Source organism: Bombyx mori, chromosome 17 (assembly GCF_030269925.1).
Source record: "Bombyx mori chromosome 17, ASM3026992v2".
Lineage (NCBI taxonomy): Eukaryota > Metazoa > Arthropoda > Insecta > Lepidoptera > Bombycidae > Bombyx > Bombyx mori.
The window spans coordinates 15,577,604-15,596,095 of record NC_085123.1 but is presented as its reverse complement, the minus strand read 5'-3'; the positions used below and the strand labels follow the sequence as shown (position 1 = coordinate 15,596,095).

General features: G+C 37.2%; 1 protein-coding gene across 3 annotated transcripts in view; it reads right to left on the bottom strand.

Moving 5' to 3' along the window:
* Positions 1-18,492, bottom strand: part of FMO3 (flavin-dependent monooxygenase FMO3) — a 37,042-nt gene that overhangs the window by 15,689 nt on the left and 2,861 nt on the right. Inside the window, exons 1-3 of one of the 3 annotated variants that reach the window (XM_038016624.2) lie at positions 12,468-12,652; positions 5,797-5,995; positions 1,100-1,238 (exon numbers count right to left, since the gene is read on the bottom strand). In XM_038016624.2, coding sequence (XP_037872552.1) covers positions 1,100-1,238; positions 5,797-5,993 — 336 coding nt within the window. In that variant the 5' untranslated portion in view covers positions 5,994-5,995; positions 12,468-12,652. 3 annotated transcript variants of the gene reach the window in all.

The window sequence follows — 18,492 nt, the reverse complement described above, 5'->3', positions numbered from 1 at the left end:
TATTAAAAAAACCGCATCAAAATCCGTTGCGGAGTTTTAAAGATTTAAGCATACACAGGGATATAAGGACAGAGAAAGCGACTTTGTTTTATACTATGTAGTGATGAGAAATAGTTATCGGACCCCATAGACATCTACAACGTAAATGCCGCCACTCACCTCAAAACATGAGTTCTAAGGTCTCAGTTGTACAGTACAATCCTACCCTACCCTTCAAAATGATACGTTACTGCTTCACGATAGAAATAGGCAGGGTGCTGGTACCTACCCGTGCGGACTCACAAGACGTACTACTACCAGCAAAAAAAAATTTAAACTAGCTAAAGTATTGAAAAGAATAAGTGGTTCTGAAACTTGAATTTGAAGTTGCAATTCGCTCCGATTCGAAGAGTGACAGAGAGAGAGAGAGAGAGAGAAAGTAGTTGTGGTTAGACAATTGAGAGTTGGACCAGAAGGTTGGTAGCCACATTCACGTACTAGCGTTCTATTTTTGACGTGACAACGTCTTATAATTCGATGGAGCCGGTTGCACGCACGAAAAAACATGACTCATTGAGGCGTTACCTCGCTCTGAGGTAATGCCGCATGGTAATGCTCGTCAATTGTTTATAGTAAAGATAATTGCGGCGATAAAGGTAATGATTCTTTCGGTATTAAATATATGTTCAGTGATATATTGTCGAATATTCGTGCTTTCATCATTAAAATAAATAGCATCGGTCCGCTAGTACAGTGATTGTAGGTTCTGCTATAATTGACAAAACTATAACAATAAGTTAACAGAACTATTTCATGATGAGTAAAAAACCATTCCATCAGGATTTTGCAGACGTTGTTACGTTCAACTATCGTCAGTAAACCGACTTTACAGACAACCGATTTTTTTAAATCACAGCTGAGACACTAAAATTGGATAAACATTTTGTTTTTTTATTATAATTACAATTGATAGGCACACTAAAAGCGGAGATTGCTTGAAACAACGCAGTGGATAAGTCTTCAGCCTGTCGAAGCGGATATGTATGAACGTGCTTACGGCCGGGCGTTTTATAGCTGGAAGATGATAATTTGCGGAGTAGTAAACTAGAGTAGTTCTTACATTGATCCGATCCGTAACTTGATGCTTATCGGCGTACAGTTGCAGGAAGGATAACATCTCCTTCGCGGGCAAGTAAGACTTTTCGCTCTCCGGTACAGGAAAATCGGGAAATCCCATTATCTCTTTTGGTAGATTTGTCCTGAAAGCAAATCGAATGCATTGTCGGTATGTTCACAAACATATTGAGGAGTTTCCTAAAAAGTCGGACATACATAATAGAAATACTAGAAAAAAACACAAGCTTGTTGTGCCGATGAGTAGGTTATATAAGATATGAAATTCATTCGGGTGTTTGTCTGTGCGCCTGTACAACAAAATCCAACAAGATGTTCAGAACCTACATATACATAGGTTTAAGAAAACTATTAAAGAACATCTGTGCAATAAAGCTTACTATAAAGTCAATGATTATCTAGAAGACTGCACAAAGTGGGAATGAGTTGCTCGCCCCGGGCGTTTCAATGTTGCAATAATTGTTACGTTATAATAATTAAAAGTTCTTCTTATGACGGAGTCTAGATTTTGTGAATTGGCGGTAGTTCTTTTGACAAGTATGTACTTTCATTTATGTTGAATAACATTTTTTTGATTTGAATTTATTTGATTTGACTATACTGTATAGTTAGTTAATTTTAATATCGATGCCTTGAAGTGCAGGGTCGAAATTTTAAACGTCATAATAATATTGTACAGCGCCTTGTAGTGAATGGATATCACACAACAAGAGTTATTTGATAGATACCCGAAATTCGCTAACGACAATTTCAAGATATGTTTTTACACATACAAGTTTCGAACAACACCATTTGGTCCGGGATAGTCTACTGACCAATTTCACTCACTCGGTGCAAGATCTCTTCCCTTAGTCGTTACCTGCATGTGCCAACAGCCTTCAAAACGCAGCGTATATCTGCTACGTCGAAAACATACGCGGGGCTATGATCACAACAAGTCCTATAATCTCTCTACATTTCTGCCGGAAAGTCGAAGCCACAAAGCGTTTTAATTACCTATCATATCTATACACATAAATAAAATTGGAGTGTATGTTTGTAATATTGAAATAACCGCTTTTTACTACATGCTTATAAATATATTATTATACTAGCGACCCGCCCTCGCTTCGCTTCGGAAACATTAAAACACACATGAAACCAAAAAAAAAAAAAAAAAAATTTAAAAAAAGTAACCTATGTTCATCAGGGACAATGTCGGCTTCTAATGGAAAAAGAATTTTTCAAATCGGTCCAGTAGTTTCGGAGCCTATTCGAAACAAACAAACAAACAAATCTTTCCTCTTTATAATATTAGTATAGATACGGTACATAAACCAAAATAACATTTTTTACAATTTTTGTCTGTCTGTTTGTTTGTTCCGGGTAATCTCTGGAACGTCTAGACCGGTTTTGACGAGACTTTCACTGATAAGTAGCTGAGAAGTAACTTAGGCAAATTTTTTTGGACTAGCTTCGCCCTTCGGTGTCACCCTCTACGATTACATCCCGGGACTCAGCTATCAATAATAAAATTTAATGTTTCCGAAGCGAAGCGAGTGCGGGTCGTTAGTTTATAAATAAAATTACTTTTACGATTTAATCTTGCGTTCGTATTGTATTCATTTCATAAATTCAAGCGCTTCGTATACCATACTTCAGTTTTCGTAGTCACAAGACGACTGAAGAGCGACGAACAGTATTATTTCTCATATATGTATATATATAATATATATATTTTGATTTAAAGTATTCGATGCGTCGGAAACAATAAAATGATAATAATAAACCGTACAAGTAGTTTTTATTGCGTCTATGGTTCACGCAAAAAGGAAGATAATACGAAATCTTATTCATTCCATTCGATTGTGACGCTTTTGTTGTTCTCGCGTAAAACAGATTTGATTTATGCAATTATTTTAAGTATAACGCGACGCAATTTTCATCGTAGAAATCTTGGGGGTAGTTCTATCTTAATAAGAAAACATCTCGGCACTCAATGATCTATCTATCTTTCAGTCCACAGACGTCCACTCCTGGACACAAGCCTCCCCCAAGCTTTGCCACGACGATTCAATGATCAGTGTGCTTAGTGCGAGTATTTTAACGTTCTCGATAGCGTAAAAGTTAGCTCATATTTGTATGGAATGGGATCGTTTGCGTACGCAATCCTCAGACACGGCCCACTGAGTTTCTCGCCGGATCTTCTCAGTGGGTCGCGTTTCCGATCCGGTGGTAGATTCTGCGAAGCACGGCTCTTGCTAGGGTTCGTGTTAGCAACGTCGTCAGGTTTGAGCCCCGCGAGCTCACCTACAAACATTAGGGTTACGCTGAAATAGCCCCTAAGGCTATCAGCTTAGGTAGGAAAAAAAAAAAAAACAGCTTAGTTAGGAAAAAAAATTTTACGCACGTTTGCCGCTAGGGGCGCTGTTCCAACTGCATACAAAATTGACTTAACTTTTACGTTATCGAGAACGTTAAGAAACTCGCATTAATCACACAGACAGATTAAAATGTTATTTATATATCACGATTCTTTATTGAATGTTTTTAAACATTGTTGACCCTGTGTTTGCGACCTTTTATCGTTTATATTGAATAAAACGTTAATTAATGTGCAGTAAACATTGCGAACACAAACAAAACCAACCTTGGTTTACACGGATACATTCCTGATGGATCTGGAATGTGGTCGCTTCGAAATGAGATTAATTTCGCCTTTATCGGCTGCAATGCGGTAGAATATTCTGGTCGCTGCGCGTTTATCTTAGCGTAGAAGTCAAGTTTACGGTATATCTTTGTGACATAGACCCCAAAATATGAATGCATTTTTGAGATAAGTTCGAAGACTGAGCTATCCTTCGGAGCAAAGGTTATAGTCCAATATTAAGTGTATTATCTATGGTTATAGTGCCCGAATGCTTCGGAGCAGTAATAAATAGAATGGTGGCAAGAACATAGATTACAGGGAATCACCATAGATTAATAAAAGACTTGGATAAATACAAGAGATAATCATAATAAGGTTTCCGTTTTTTTTTAATGTGACAATATCTCTCATGTTCCGTCTGTTCAATTCTCAAAGTGCTCGTATAGATGAAGGAAAAACATCGTGTAATAAAAATCAAACCCGCCAATCTTAATTTGCGTAATTACTGGTGGATAGGACCTCTTGTGAGTCCACGCGGGTAGGTACCACCACCCTGCCTATTTCTACCGTGAAGGAGTAATGCGTTTCGGTTTGAAGGGTGGGGCAGCCGTTGTAACTCTACTTGAGACCTTAGAACTTATATCTCAAGGTGGGTGGCGCATTTACGTCACAGATGTCTATGGGCTCCAGTAACCACTTAAGACCAGGTGGGCTGTGAGCTCGTGCGCCCATCTAACAATAAAAAAAAACCTATATAAGTATGTTTATCAATCTCTGGTATCCATAACACGGGGGATCCTAAATAGGAGCCGGATAACCGTGCGTGATTTGTTAAAAACAATACGCATTGCATTGCAGGCTAATCTCAGCAAGGCCAACGCTTATTTAATGACACGACCTCCGGTCTAGGAGGGGAGTGATTTAGCGGGTAGCCATCATATAATGCAAGATATTTGACAGCTGCCTGGATCTCGCTTACGACATTTTCAAGATAAGCTTGCATATATACAAGTTCGAACAAAAATTTTTTTTATTGCTCTTGTATGCAGACGAACATTCGGCCCACCTGATAGTGCTTAGTTACCGTCACCCACGGATTTCAGCAACGCCAGCGACAGAGTCAAGCCGCTGCCTACCGTTAAGTACTCTCCACAAGCCTCGTTTGAAAAAGGACATGTCATAGCGCTATGGATCGACATTCGACGGTCTATGGAGCAATTTCACCCACTCTCTGGAAGTTCTTCCTTTTGTCGTATACCGCCACAGAGGGTGAGGTAGCCTAATATAATAAAAAAATACTTCGGACCTCCGGTGTAAAAAAGACTTCGACCTCCTGTGTCAAAGGCGTTCGCATCTAAATAAATATTTATTTTAACTACCAGGACACCATCAATGTAAGGAGGCGAATCACAATAATTTTCTAGAAGCGGGAATACAAGTAGCGATGTTAAAATCGATAGCCTCCGACCTCAAGCGGTATCTAACGTTACCGAGAGTGGATTTTAGGTGAAAACAGATAAGGCGTGTTTCGTTTGCAACGTTTATCGGTTGCAGTATTGCTCCACGATGTAACAAAATGGGGCAAAATGTTTCAAACATCGTCGAAATCTACATAAAAAAATGGGTTTTCAGTTTTGTGATACCAGGAGCCCATAGAATCGAAAAGTATTTACTTTTAGTTTCCTTTACACCCAACAGTTACTTTAGAAAAGTTCCCACCAGTCTTGAATTCTATAAGCCACGCCGGGGAGATGGAAGGGTACGATCGTTTTGTTTGGGTGAAAACTTTTTCATATGCAGAAATCTTAGAATGATTTAACCGGACCAAATTAGACGATAAGATAATTAAATAGATAAATAGGTACTTGGTATCATTAAAAGAAGTATTTTTTAATTTTTTTATTGCCCTTGTAGGCAGACGAGCATACGGCCCACCCGATGGTGAGTGGTTACCGTCGCCTATGGACTTCAGCAATGCCAGGGGCAGAGCCAAGTCGCTGCCTGCCTATCTTAATCTACTAGGGCACAATGAATGAAATGAAGTATTTCTTTACCTTAAACTCTTATACATGCTGCTGTGAATGGGCAGGCCGAAGTCATCATAGCCGACTTTCTCAGTGTACACCCACGTCCCGCCCAGCTGACTGGCCTGCTCGAAGATGTCCACATGGTCCACGCAGGGCTCCACGAGGAGGTGGCGAGCAGCGCAGACGCCAGCCGCTCCAGCCCCGATGACGCAGACACGTACCATAGCTGAGAACAACATTTGTAATTTAAGGTTAATTTGAGATCAGAGGCTCCTACAACTTTTTGGAACGAAGTTCCTTATGGAACGATGCGGAGGGGTACCCTAACCGGCAAAAAAACGTCCGTAACGTAAGATATTTATTATTTATGTATAGTCTTAGTATGATGGCTATACAGTGTCTACGTGATGACGGTTACCATTATTATTCATATAAATAGTTGTTTCTTTGTATATTATTATTATATATTTTTTATAAATCATTGTGAATAAATAAAGTAGATAACTTTGTAAAGTAGTTTTTTTTGTATCAATAAAAAAATCACAAAAGAAATGTATACCCGAATAATTATTTTCTTTATACCTCGAATAGAAGTTAAAATTAATATTTTGATAATAAGGAACTTCGTTCCTATCCGGTGTCCCACGATACCACACATCTTTTTTTTTTCCTACCCAAGCTGATTGTCTGAGAGACCATATCATCGTCACCGGGCTAGTAGGTGAGCTCACGGGGCTCAAACCTGACGATGTTGCTAATATGAACCCTAGCAAGAGCAGTGCTTCGCAGAATCTACCACCTGATCGGAAACGCGACCCACTGAGAAGATCCGGCGAGAAACTCAGTGGGCTCTTCTACAGCGATTATTCTCTATTAGACTGTTTATAATGGAATATTGGACGGCGACACTGGCTACTTCTAAATTCGGGATGAATAAAAATTCTACCGAAGTTTCTATAAATTGAAACTGTATTTTACACTTAGAGCATTTAATAATTCGTAATTAGCTTCTTCCGCTTCGCTTCAGGTGATCCGTTCGCTGTTTCGCTTCGAGTAGTTCCGATTACTAACTGATTCTGTGTCATATCTGCAACGTTTTGATAGTCGATACGACATCCCTAGAATTATCGAGAACATTCTCGGAAAGGCCAGATATGTGATTCCGATATTCGACAATAGATGGCGTTGCTCTTACCGGCGTAACAATAACAATACCCCTCGCGTTTCCGAAATCTTCCTGATCAGCCCTTAATTTCCCTTAAAGCCTCTGGTGGTATGTTCTGACCACTCGCACGGGGTGTCACCACACTTCTATCTCCTGAATGATAGGGTAGTCCTTGTAAAATATTGACTCCTTCCAATGATGTCGTGGGATGGACGACGGTGCCTATCAGTTCAGGTAGCCCTTGAACTCCAGGTGAATCCTGAACTCACCGGTCCATAGCGCATGCGTTAAAAGCATTAAAGCTCATTATCGTCAGCTATCATATATGTATACTGAGTAATCAGCACGCCGAAAAGAATTGAGCCGTAAAAATGTCTTTAATTCGGTTTTGTTTGCGGGCGCTATTCTTCAATTGTCTGAACGTCTTACGCGACGAGAAACAGTGGAATTTATACACACTCATAGTCATTGGCAACGTTTCCGGATGTAAACGGAAGTAAGATACATCTTGCCTTGTTTGTTCGAACCAATAAATACGCTGCTCAACCGATATTGGCCTTATTTGGTTCCTTCATCAGTTATTTTTATTCTAAGTACAACAACTAGTATTTTAATGCAGGCTTCAGCTGAACGGTGGATATATTAATATCCTGTTTTTATTTGTCGTTTTCCGGCTTATAGCGACCGTGGACATCAAAATGTGAATGCCGCTTTAAGACATGAAGTAGAAATTTCAATTCTGTAAACGCCATTCCACTCTTCAAATCGGAACATATGACGGATGGTTCGATTCCTTGCGAGCTTTCAATATTACCTCATTGAAATAATAATATAACAAACTAACTGTGCCCGTCCGCTTCGCTGGGCATTTAAAATTAACATTATTATTTCTCACGCCCACAAAGATTCTCATCATTAACGCCCCCGCAACTGGTGTAGGGAGTCCAACACTCATATAAATATTAGCCTATCCATTAAGTACATGTATTTTCTACATGTATACCAAGTTTCAAGTCAATCGGATTCATGGTTCAGTAGTTATAACGGAACATCCGTAAAAACCACTGTAGATTTATATTTTAGTATAGATGACAGAATCATTTAGCCCCTAACTGGAATTCCCTGTATTATGGGAACAGGAAACTGATATCCACTTATATGAGCGTATATAAAATTATTAAACACCCATAAAATGAGCCAACGTAATTGACGTGGTAATCGAACCCGCGGTCCTCGGAATCAGCTGTAAGGAGAGCCAACCACTGAAACACGGAGCTAGTAAAATCACGGGCTCACGGCCTGGTGATAAAATTTCCTGTAGTGAAGTTCAATTATCGATATAGACGCGTGTCGATAAACGAGATACAAAAACAAGCAGACTAATCAATTACAGTGTGATAAGATGCGGCCGGGTCTCGTCTGCACCAACGCTATTAACGAATAGAAATTAAATAGATAAAACATTCAACGTTCGGCGGCCACAAGTTGGAATTGTTGTCTGTGTATATCCGACACACATACGAACAAAAGACCAAACAACAATGATCTTCAACGTATTGATTAGGATCACTAACCACTAGGCCGGGTAAAATTCTGTATATATAAAAATGAATTGCTGTTCGTTAGTCTCGCTAAAACTCGAGAACGGCTGGACCGATTTGGATAATTTTGGTCTTCAATTATTTGTGAAAGTCCAGAGAAGGTTTAAAAGGTAGATAAATATGAAAATGCTCGGAATTAAATAAAAATAACAATTTTGTTTTTCTTTGATTTTTATTTTATACAAAAGTTTAGGTCCTTTATTTATCGATTGAGGTACTACGAAGTCTGCCGGGTCAGCTAGTATGTAATAAATATATATATTTTTTATCTGAGACTGGTAAACGAGCTCACGTCCCGCCTGGTATTAATTGGTTACCGGATAAACATTAACAACGTATTAAGACATTCAAGTTAAAACGAACTAGGGCTTCGCGACTGAAATAGGCGGGGCGGTGGTACCTATTCGTGCGGACTCATACTACGCCCTACCAGCAGTAATCACGCAAGTTATAATTTTTGTGGCTTTTATTTTTATTACATTTCATCGTGGAAGTCATTTGTGAATTTTATGCTTAGTACATCTTCTTCTTCTTTCTTTCCTATTACCCTCTGCTGGGGTTTAGGGCTCGGATCAAATCCTTCCATTTACATCGGTCTTGGGCAGAGTGTGGGCTCCTCCCACGTCATGCCTAAGACGCCCATTTCTCTCTCCACCGAGCGACGCCAAGTTGTTCTGGGACGGCCTCTCTTCCTCTTGCCAGACATTACCAGGTCAGTGCTCTCTTGAATAGGTGGGTATAGGGCTTTCTTAATGTATGACCAATCCAATTCCACTTTCGCGTAAGAATCTCCTTCTGTTTGGCGATGCTCCACAGCTCTTTGTTAACGATCGTCTCAGGTCAACAGATTTTCAAAATTTGATGCAGGCATTTATTCACAAACACTTGAAGTTTTTTTATTAAGTCTTTGCGAACAAACCACGTTTTCCTTAGTGCATAATAATATGTACCAATGCTTAGTACATACTTAATTTTAAAAAAAATTACCTGCCTGCAGGATTTGAAGATCGGCTCAGTCGCACCGCTCGATACAAATACATACACCGGGCATCTTATCCTTTAGGCCACGACGACTTGACATCACACTTGGTTCACTGGTATGAGAATGATAATACGTGTGTGTGTGAACCCAAGAATAATGAAGTTCCACTGATACTACTGTTATTTTTATTGTGTGAGCTTAGGCAGTAAATAGGCGAACAAACTGACGGCCCAGTTGCTGTTAAATGATCACTGAGAACCTTTGATACTTTATTATGATTGCAACCAGCAAAATTGAGACATTAACTTTAAAGGTAGGTAGCGGCTTGGCTGTAGGCAGCGGCTTGGCTCTGCCCCTGGCATTGCTAAAGTCCATGGGCGTCGGTAACCACTCATCATCAGGTGGGCCGTATGCTCGTCCGCCTACATTGGCAATAAAAAAGTCTCAGTTGTACTCAATCGTCTGCCCCGTCAAAAACATTTACAAATTTTTGTTTCTAACAGTCTCCTGTCTTACAAATAGTGTCATGTTTTAAGAGACCAAAATGTTCACTAGTGGTCCGCTGAACAATACAAGAAGCAAATCCTCCCTACCCTTAATGTCCGCCAGCGGAAATATGAACAATTTTAAATGCTACTTTTATCTATTACTAGCTGACCCGGCAGACTTCGTAGTGCCTCAATCGAGAAATAAAATACCTAAACTTTTGTATAAAATAAACCTAAAACAAACAAAAGGAATCCGTCCGACGCGGGATACATCAAAGGAAAAACAAAATTGTTATTTTTAAATTCCGAGCATTTTCATATTTATCTACCTTTTGAACCTTTTCTGGACTTCCACAAATAATTCAAGACCAAAATTAGCCAAATCGGTCCAGCCGTTCTCGAGTTTTAGCGAGACTAACGAACAGCAATTCATTTTTATATATATTATATAGATATTGCAGGGTCGATCCGTTAAACACTTAGCAATCGATGGATAATGCGTTACTCAGTCCATTAAAATAAAGTATAGCACTTAAACTGTATTTAATTACAAAATGTTATCAATCACCATTAAAGATGATGCACTAACAATAATTAGATGTATTTAATGGCCAGTGAACTTCAAGATAATTCGAATATGGTATCGGTAATAAATAACATACTGTCTGTTTGTTGCATATTCAAATAATTGAAGACATGAGTGGATGAAGAGGTTAACTAAAATTTTTAAGAATTTTGAGTTCTTACATTGAATGTAGGTGTTACGTGCCTGTAAACCATATTAGACCTTAAAACTGAAGGGATAAAGGCTATTTTTAGAAATTGCATGTGATGAAGGAGCTGTTTACGAAGAAAAAGTATAAGTAACAAAAGTTGCCCGTTTTTCCAAAATTAACAAAATGTATCATATCCCCTTCATCCACTCATGTCTCCAATTCCACTGTGTTTTATTACTGGATTATCTTTAAAAACGATCTGTAATAAAATACTATTTAACTCGATTATTTTGATACATTTAGTTAATAGGGTTTTGGTTGTGTATCGTGAAATATCCCATCCCACCACCCACCCCTGGGTAGACCAGGAGTTTTATATGGCGACTATTTCGAAGCCGTCGTGGCCTAACGGATAAAACGTCCGGTGCATTCATGTTGAGCGATGCACCGGTGCTCGAATCTCAGGCGGGTACCAATTTTTCTAATGTAATACGTACTCAACAAATGTTCACGATTGACCTCCACGGTGAAGGAATAACATCGTGTAATAAAAATGAAACCCGCAAAATTATAATTTGCGTAATTACTGGTGGTAGGACCTCTAGTGAGTCCGCGTGGGTGTGTACCACCACCCTGCCTATTTCTGCCGTGAAGCAGTAATGTGTTTCGGTTTGAAGGGTGGGGCGGCCGTTGTAACTATACTCGACACATACATACATACATATACATTTACGTTGTAGATGTCTATGGGCTCCAGTAACCACTTAACACCAGGTGGGCTGTGAGCTCGTCCAACCATCTAAGCAATAAAAAAAAACCAAGTGTGGTTATTGCGAGTTTTTTAACGCTCTCGATAGCGTAAAAGTTAACTCAAATTTATATGGAGTTGGAACGTTTGCCTACGTTTACCGTCAGGGGCGCTTTTCCAACTGCATACCAATTTGAGTTAACTTTTACGTTATCGAGAGCGTTAAAAAACTCGCACTAAGCACACACAGTACTGCCGGGCTACTGATACTTGAGGAAGAGCGTATTACGTAAATGCTGTTCCATCCTTGAGATTGGAACGCGATAGAAATATGCAGGATAGTGGTAGATACCTCAACGGGCTATACCTTCCTACCCCCGTTAATAACATTAATTTGTAATTTTTTAATACGCTTTTATTAGCTTCAGACATATGTATGTATGTTTGTAACGGAATCTTTGAACATGATTTTGACCCCCTTCAAAACGTCGGATTAACTCGAAATTTGGTATACTTATTAAGGACCGATGACAATACAATATTTAAAAAAAAATTGAAATTCAACTAGAAAATGAAAAATAAATAGGAGTTTAAAAAAACTAACAAAATACGCTTTTATAGAAAATCCAACTAAAAAATAGAAAATAAATTTTAGTAAATATGAATTTAAAATAGTGTAAGAAAAAATGGTTTTATTGTAAAAAAAAGCGTTGGGTGCATGGTATCAGTAGTTATAAATATTTTATGAACAGATATGAGAAGAAGGGTTATTTTGATAATATCCTGAAAAGCACCCCAGGCTTCTATAAAAGCGTATTTTATAGTTTTTTTAAATTATTATTTATTATGCCGAAATGCGGCGAAAAATAAACAAAAATATACGAACCTTTATATAAAAGAGATTTTTGCATGAAACCAGAAAAGATCGCCCTTATATGCGTTTATTGATCTCAGACTTCTAATATCGATAAATATTGCAATTAAATTGTTGTACTAACCTTAGTTTTACTGGCAAATGTCACTTTTAACTGAAATATACTGTATTCACTTTGTGTTCGGATAGGATTAAAGTAATTTTCGCAACCTTGAGTTTTATTAAGAAAAATGAAACCACTGCATTGAAAATACATTCACAATTTCTAAGTAGGGTGAACTGTACAGACGGAGAGGCAAGTTGCCAATGATCGAGGGAACGCGACACACATGGTTTAAATATGTGCCTGCACTCTTAAAGGGATTTAAAACCTTTTCTAGAAGAAAACTAGTTTAAAATTATGATCATTTTATTGTTTTTATTTTTTTATTATCACTCCTACACTAACGGCCTGGTGTCAGATAGGAACATGGAACACGTAGTTTTGATTGCTTCAAAGTGTTGTTCTTAGGTGATGTTTATTATTTTTTTTATTGCTTAGATGGGTGGACGAGCTCACAGCCCACCTGGTGTTAAGTGTTTACTGGAGCCCACAGACATCTACAATGTAATTGCGCCACCCACCTTGAGATATAAGTTCTAAGGTCTCAGTATAGTTACAACGGCTGCCCCGCCCTTCAAACCGAAACGCATTACTGCTTCACGGCAGAAATAGGCGGGGCGGTGGTACCTACTCGTGCGGACTCACAAGAGGTCCTACCACCAGTAATATACCACCAATAAAACGGTTAAGACGTTGTAAGTTTTTGGACAACTGCAACGCTGTGTACTTGGTGATCTAAACCACACACCATTGAGTGGGCTGTAAACTCGATTGTCCTTGATGACAGTTAAAAGCTTATTTTGCTGAAATGAAAAAGTTGGCTTTTTTTATTTATAAAACCGACCTATTTTGAAATCGTAACCGGGAGAAAATATTTTGATTAGGTTTCGTCCAATGATAGAAAATCGGATATATACGCTACACCTCTGGATTTTGATTGATTTAATTATTTTTTTATATTTTATTGTTTGGGCGGGAAAAATACTGTTGCCTAAATTTTTTTAAGATTTAATTAAAGATTGTCAGTAGAGTTCAAACACAGGAAAAAGGTATTCAAGTGTTTTATTTATTTATTATTATGTAGGTCTTGACAACGTTTATTTATCCGTAAAATAATACACACTAGTTGATTTAGTATTTCTATAAAAGCATGTACCTACTGAGTTTGAGGATAAATCGCTTAGAACTTTTTTTTAAAATATTAATAAAAAAATATAATATGTAATAATAATAATATAATTTTTTTGAATAATAATTAGTTAGGTAACTAACTAACTAACTAACTAACCTTTCCATTTATCAGAATATTCTTAACTAACACAACGTACTAGGCAAGCATAACATACAAAGAGTTTTAATACAGACACAGGTTGGTTGTCCTACATTGCAACTATTGATAAATATACCTACTATGTTGTAGTCTAGTGTAAAATGAACTGTAGTGTTCCATGAATTTACTAATTGATACGTAAACTCTAAGGGCTCCGGGGGGCTCTTTTGAAATTGGATGGCTGCGTCTGATGAAACTAATCCCTCGCCTTGCATTATAACTCACTGATTATAGCACTATAAGCTCTCGCTGCAGACTAGGGTTGCCAGGCGTCCCTTATTTCGGACAAGACGGGACTGACTCAGTCCCGTATTCGAACCGTACGATTATAATTGTATTGGTTTTTATAAATATGTTAAAACCGATAAAAATATCTTAAAACTGACTTGCTCCTCGGAGAAATATAAAAAAAAATAAAGAATGTCACTATAAAATTTTGTTTGTTATTTGTCCCGTGTGAAAAGCTAAATTCCCGTATTTTTTTGCCAATTTAAGCATTTGCCCCTTATAGGCTGAAAAAAATTCTAGCAACCCTACTGCAGACCTTCGTGAACATTCTCTCATGGAATAGAACATTTCAAAATGCAATTAGATTGCTCTGAGACTGCTTTGAGAATCGACAATTCAAAAACGATCTTAATAATTTTTTTTAAGGAAATGATTGTGGTGAATTTTTAAATGATAATAATTTGTAATAATTAAATTCTTTATGACTATAATTTATGAATGTTTTATTATCAATTGACATGTTACTAATCTTCAATTAATTCTATATTTATTTTGTATTTGCACACTTTTTATTCAAGTAAGAGCATACTGGAATGTTAAAGTTTTTTAATACCTTTATTTAGGTACCATGTCTCTGGCAAATAAATCATTTTGAATTGAATTTGATTACATATTGAAATATGTCAATAAAATTATTAGTATCGTAACTTATTCAACAACACTAGTCTAGCCGTCTTCCCTTGATCACAATTTTTGTGAAATTTCATTACGTAACCTTAGTTTAGGTTGCATCATCCACTGAAACCATTTTTTAATCTACCAAAAAGCTCTCTCTCTATATCTCGCAATCGTAAGCTCCTGTTGCGTCAGCTATGGATGTTGTAACAACCGATCCTTTTAAGTCACTTCTGACGTTATATTGTGGCCCTATAGACACGAGAAAGAAAATCTATGCTAATATTATAAAGCTGAAGAGTTTGTTTGTTTGAACGCGCTAATCTCAGGAACTACTGGTCCGATTTGAACAAGTGGAGCACCAATAAAGAATGTTTCAAAATAGGGGTTTAAATAGCTCCTTAACATTCTATAATTCAAAAATATCTACGTAAATGATGTGCGGGTAAAATTTAGCGTTATGCCAAAGTAACTATTCCACGCGGACGGAGTCGCGGGCAAAAACTAGTTATGGATAAGATTTTTTTTTATTGCCGTATAGGCAGACGAGCATACGGCCCACTTGATGGTGATTTTTTTTATTGCTTAGATGGGTGGACGAGCTCATAGCCCACCTGGTGTTAAGTGGTCACTGGAGCCCATGACATCTACAACGTAAATGCGCCACCCACTTTGAGATACAAGTTCTAAGGTCTCAAGTATAGTTACAACGGCTGCCCCACACTTCAAACCGAAACGCATTACTGCTTCACTGCAGAAATAGGCAGGGCGGTGGTACCTACCCGCGCGGACTCACAAGAGGTCCTACCACCAGTGGTTACTCATGGACGTCAGCAATACTAGTGGCAGAGCCAAGCCGCTGCCTACCAGATTTGAGGGTCATGAAGCTATGACGCAACATACCGCCCCTTTTACATTAGTCGATCGTTTAGTTTTAATCGATTAGCCGATTAGTTTTGATCCTTACAGAATTTAGAATAGGGTTTAAAGTCATTTGAAATATTTCCCAGTTGTTGCCGTTATAAAATTCTTTAGTCTGTAGATTTTCCACTGTGCTATTTACCTTAGGTTGATCAACGCACTTAGCTCATAGAATTATCAATAATTACCCTAAGACTTTTATAGTATAGTTAAATATTAATTATTACATTATTCTCAGTTCTCTTTGCTAATGGAGACTGTTAATGATATGACATCATTGTTTTCATCTATACTAATATTATAATGTATACTAATATTATAAAGAGGAAAGATTTGTTTGTTTGTTTGTATTGAATAGGCTCCGAAACTACTGAACCGATTTGAAAAATTCTTTCACTGTTTGGAAGCTACACTATTCCCGAGTGACATAGGATATTATAATCTTTTTTGAAAAAAATTAGGGATCCTTACTAAAACTCAAATAGTGTAACCAAAGGTGTAAAAAAATACCTAAAATATTCTTTACATCGCGTGTCCTGCGAAAACTATTGATGATAGAATAAAATAATGTACCTACTACGGCTTTGTAGAACACATTATTATTTACAAAATGTGTCGCGACAGCATATTATTATGTCTCACTATTATAGTTATGCAGCAAAAAGTTTTATTAAAAAAAAAAAAACCTTAAATATCCTTGAAATTTTTGCTAAAGACCCGAGCGGAGCCGGAGCGGGCCGCTTGTTTTTAATATAAACGCTTGAAATTTTTGAAGTGAAAGATTATGATAAGTTCATTTTTCTATAGCTCTCACTGTTTAAACAGATGTAATCGTTTTAAACAGTTTTCTTACAATTGAAGTCTTCTGATTATCAATAAACATGAAAGGTTTCAATTTCTATGTACTAAGAGTGACATTAGCGGCCATTTTGGGACTAAAAAGTTGTTACTTGAATTGGGCCATCACATTCAACTCTAGCGGTGACTAAATATCGCCTAAAAATGTAGGAATCAGCTCAAAACTAGAACACCAAGAAATATACGCAGGTATCTGGTACCTACACAGAGAAACATGTAGTATCATTTGAAAAAAAACTTCTCGAGCTGTATCGCTTAGCGTGTAAATCTTATAACAATTTTTATACAACAACAATTTTGTCAAACAATTTAGGCACCCAGTAAATATTCGGTGACTAAGTACGTCTCAGCTAACTTCAAGCATACAACACGGTATCGTGGAGATTGATGCTCACATTTAAATTTTAAAATAACAAACAAGCATTTAACATAGTATCGGAAGCTTGCATAATGTTTCCAGAAGTTTCCGTTTATTTACAAAGATTAAATAAAATTTTCCGCACGAACTGCAAAACATATTATGATGTTTTAATCTATTACCTACTTTTAACATAAATAAGTTGGTCGATAATTAATTTGACTTGATTTTAATAGATTTGATGTCGAAGTTTAAATAATGAAATTGACCTTTGAAGAGATGTTATAAATAAAATTGCTGTTTAAGCAAAGTTAATATTTAGATGAAATAATAATAGGGTTTCACATGTCCTAGGAATGAATAGTTGGTTAATTAAATTTTATTAATCGGGTTTGTATATGTTTCTTGTGTACATGTTTGTATGTTAATATTCTTATTTTAGTATTCTCGAAATAAATAGTAATATAAATTCCGTATTCATTAACGATTAAGGTATTATTCGTCGAAGTTCGGACCATATCCCAACTACAACAATAAGGTTATTTAAGAATAGGTAGGGCACAATATACCTACCTATATATAGAGCTTACCAGAGCAACATTATTTACCGAAAATTTAAAAAATGTTCGATACATTTGCTTAACAAACCCGACGTGATTGTTGTAGTGATTTTGATTTAATAATTATTTTGTTCGGAATGCAATAAATAATACTTTAAGTACTTTATATGTACTAGGGAGGTTCAGTAAAAAGTGATAAAGATTATGATGCAATTATCTTTTATTAAATGTTATATTATTTTTCGATGAAGTCATCTTTTAAGTTTACACGCTTTGTTTATCTTTCTTCTAAAGCTTAAATTCTATTTAAGAAAAATCTTCTTCCTGATTCCTTAAGAAATCGTGTAGTGCGGCGACTACTGTGCTATCATCTTCAAATTTATAACCTTTGAGATGTTCCTTGAAACGAATAAATAGGAAGACAACACTAGTTTCTCGCCGGATCTTCTCAGTGGGTCGCGTTTCCGATCCGGTGGTAGATTCTGCGAAGCACTGCTCTTGCTAGGGCCAGTGTTAGCAACACTCCGGATTGAGCCCCGTGAGCTCACCTACACACGTTAGTGTGAAGCTGAAATAGCCTCTCAAGGCTATCAGCATAGGTATAAAAAAAATAGAAACTAGGTCTGGTGAATATGGAGGATAGTACATCAATTCGGAGCCGATTTCTTGAATGGCAGCCATCGCAACTCTGGACTTATGCACGAGGGCGTTATCTTGGAGAAACAAAAAAAAAACGAGTTTGTCACGCCGTTGCTTACGTATTTCGTCACGCAACTTTGTTGTACAACAAATCAAATAAAAAAAAAAAAATGTAAGTACAAACTTGTTGAACGTCAAAAAGAACTACCGCCAATTCACAAAAACCAGCCTCCGTCCTGAGAAGAACTGGCAAGAAACTCAGTAGGCATGTCTTTTATTTTTATTTTTATTTCTAGTATTATATTTGTTTTAAATATTTATCGCATTCATTCAATATTCAGCGTACAAAGTCCCGCTAATAGTGGCTACCCCTTGGTTGTTCTATAATAAACCGTCAATAATTGTACCGGCGGATGACCGGCTTTACTTAAATTTCTTCGGAATTGGAGTCATCTCTAATGAAAAAAAACGGTCCAT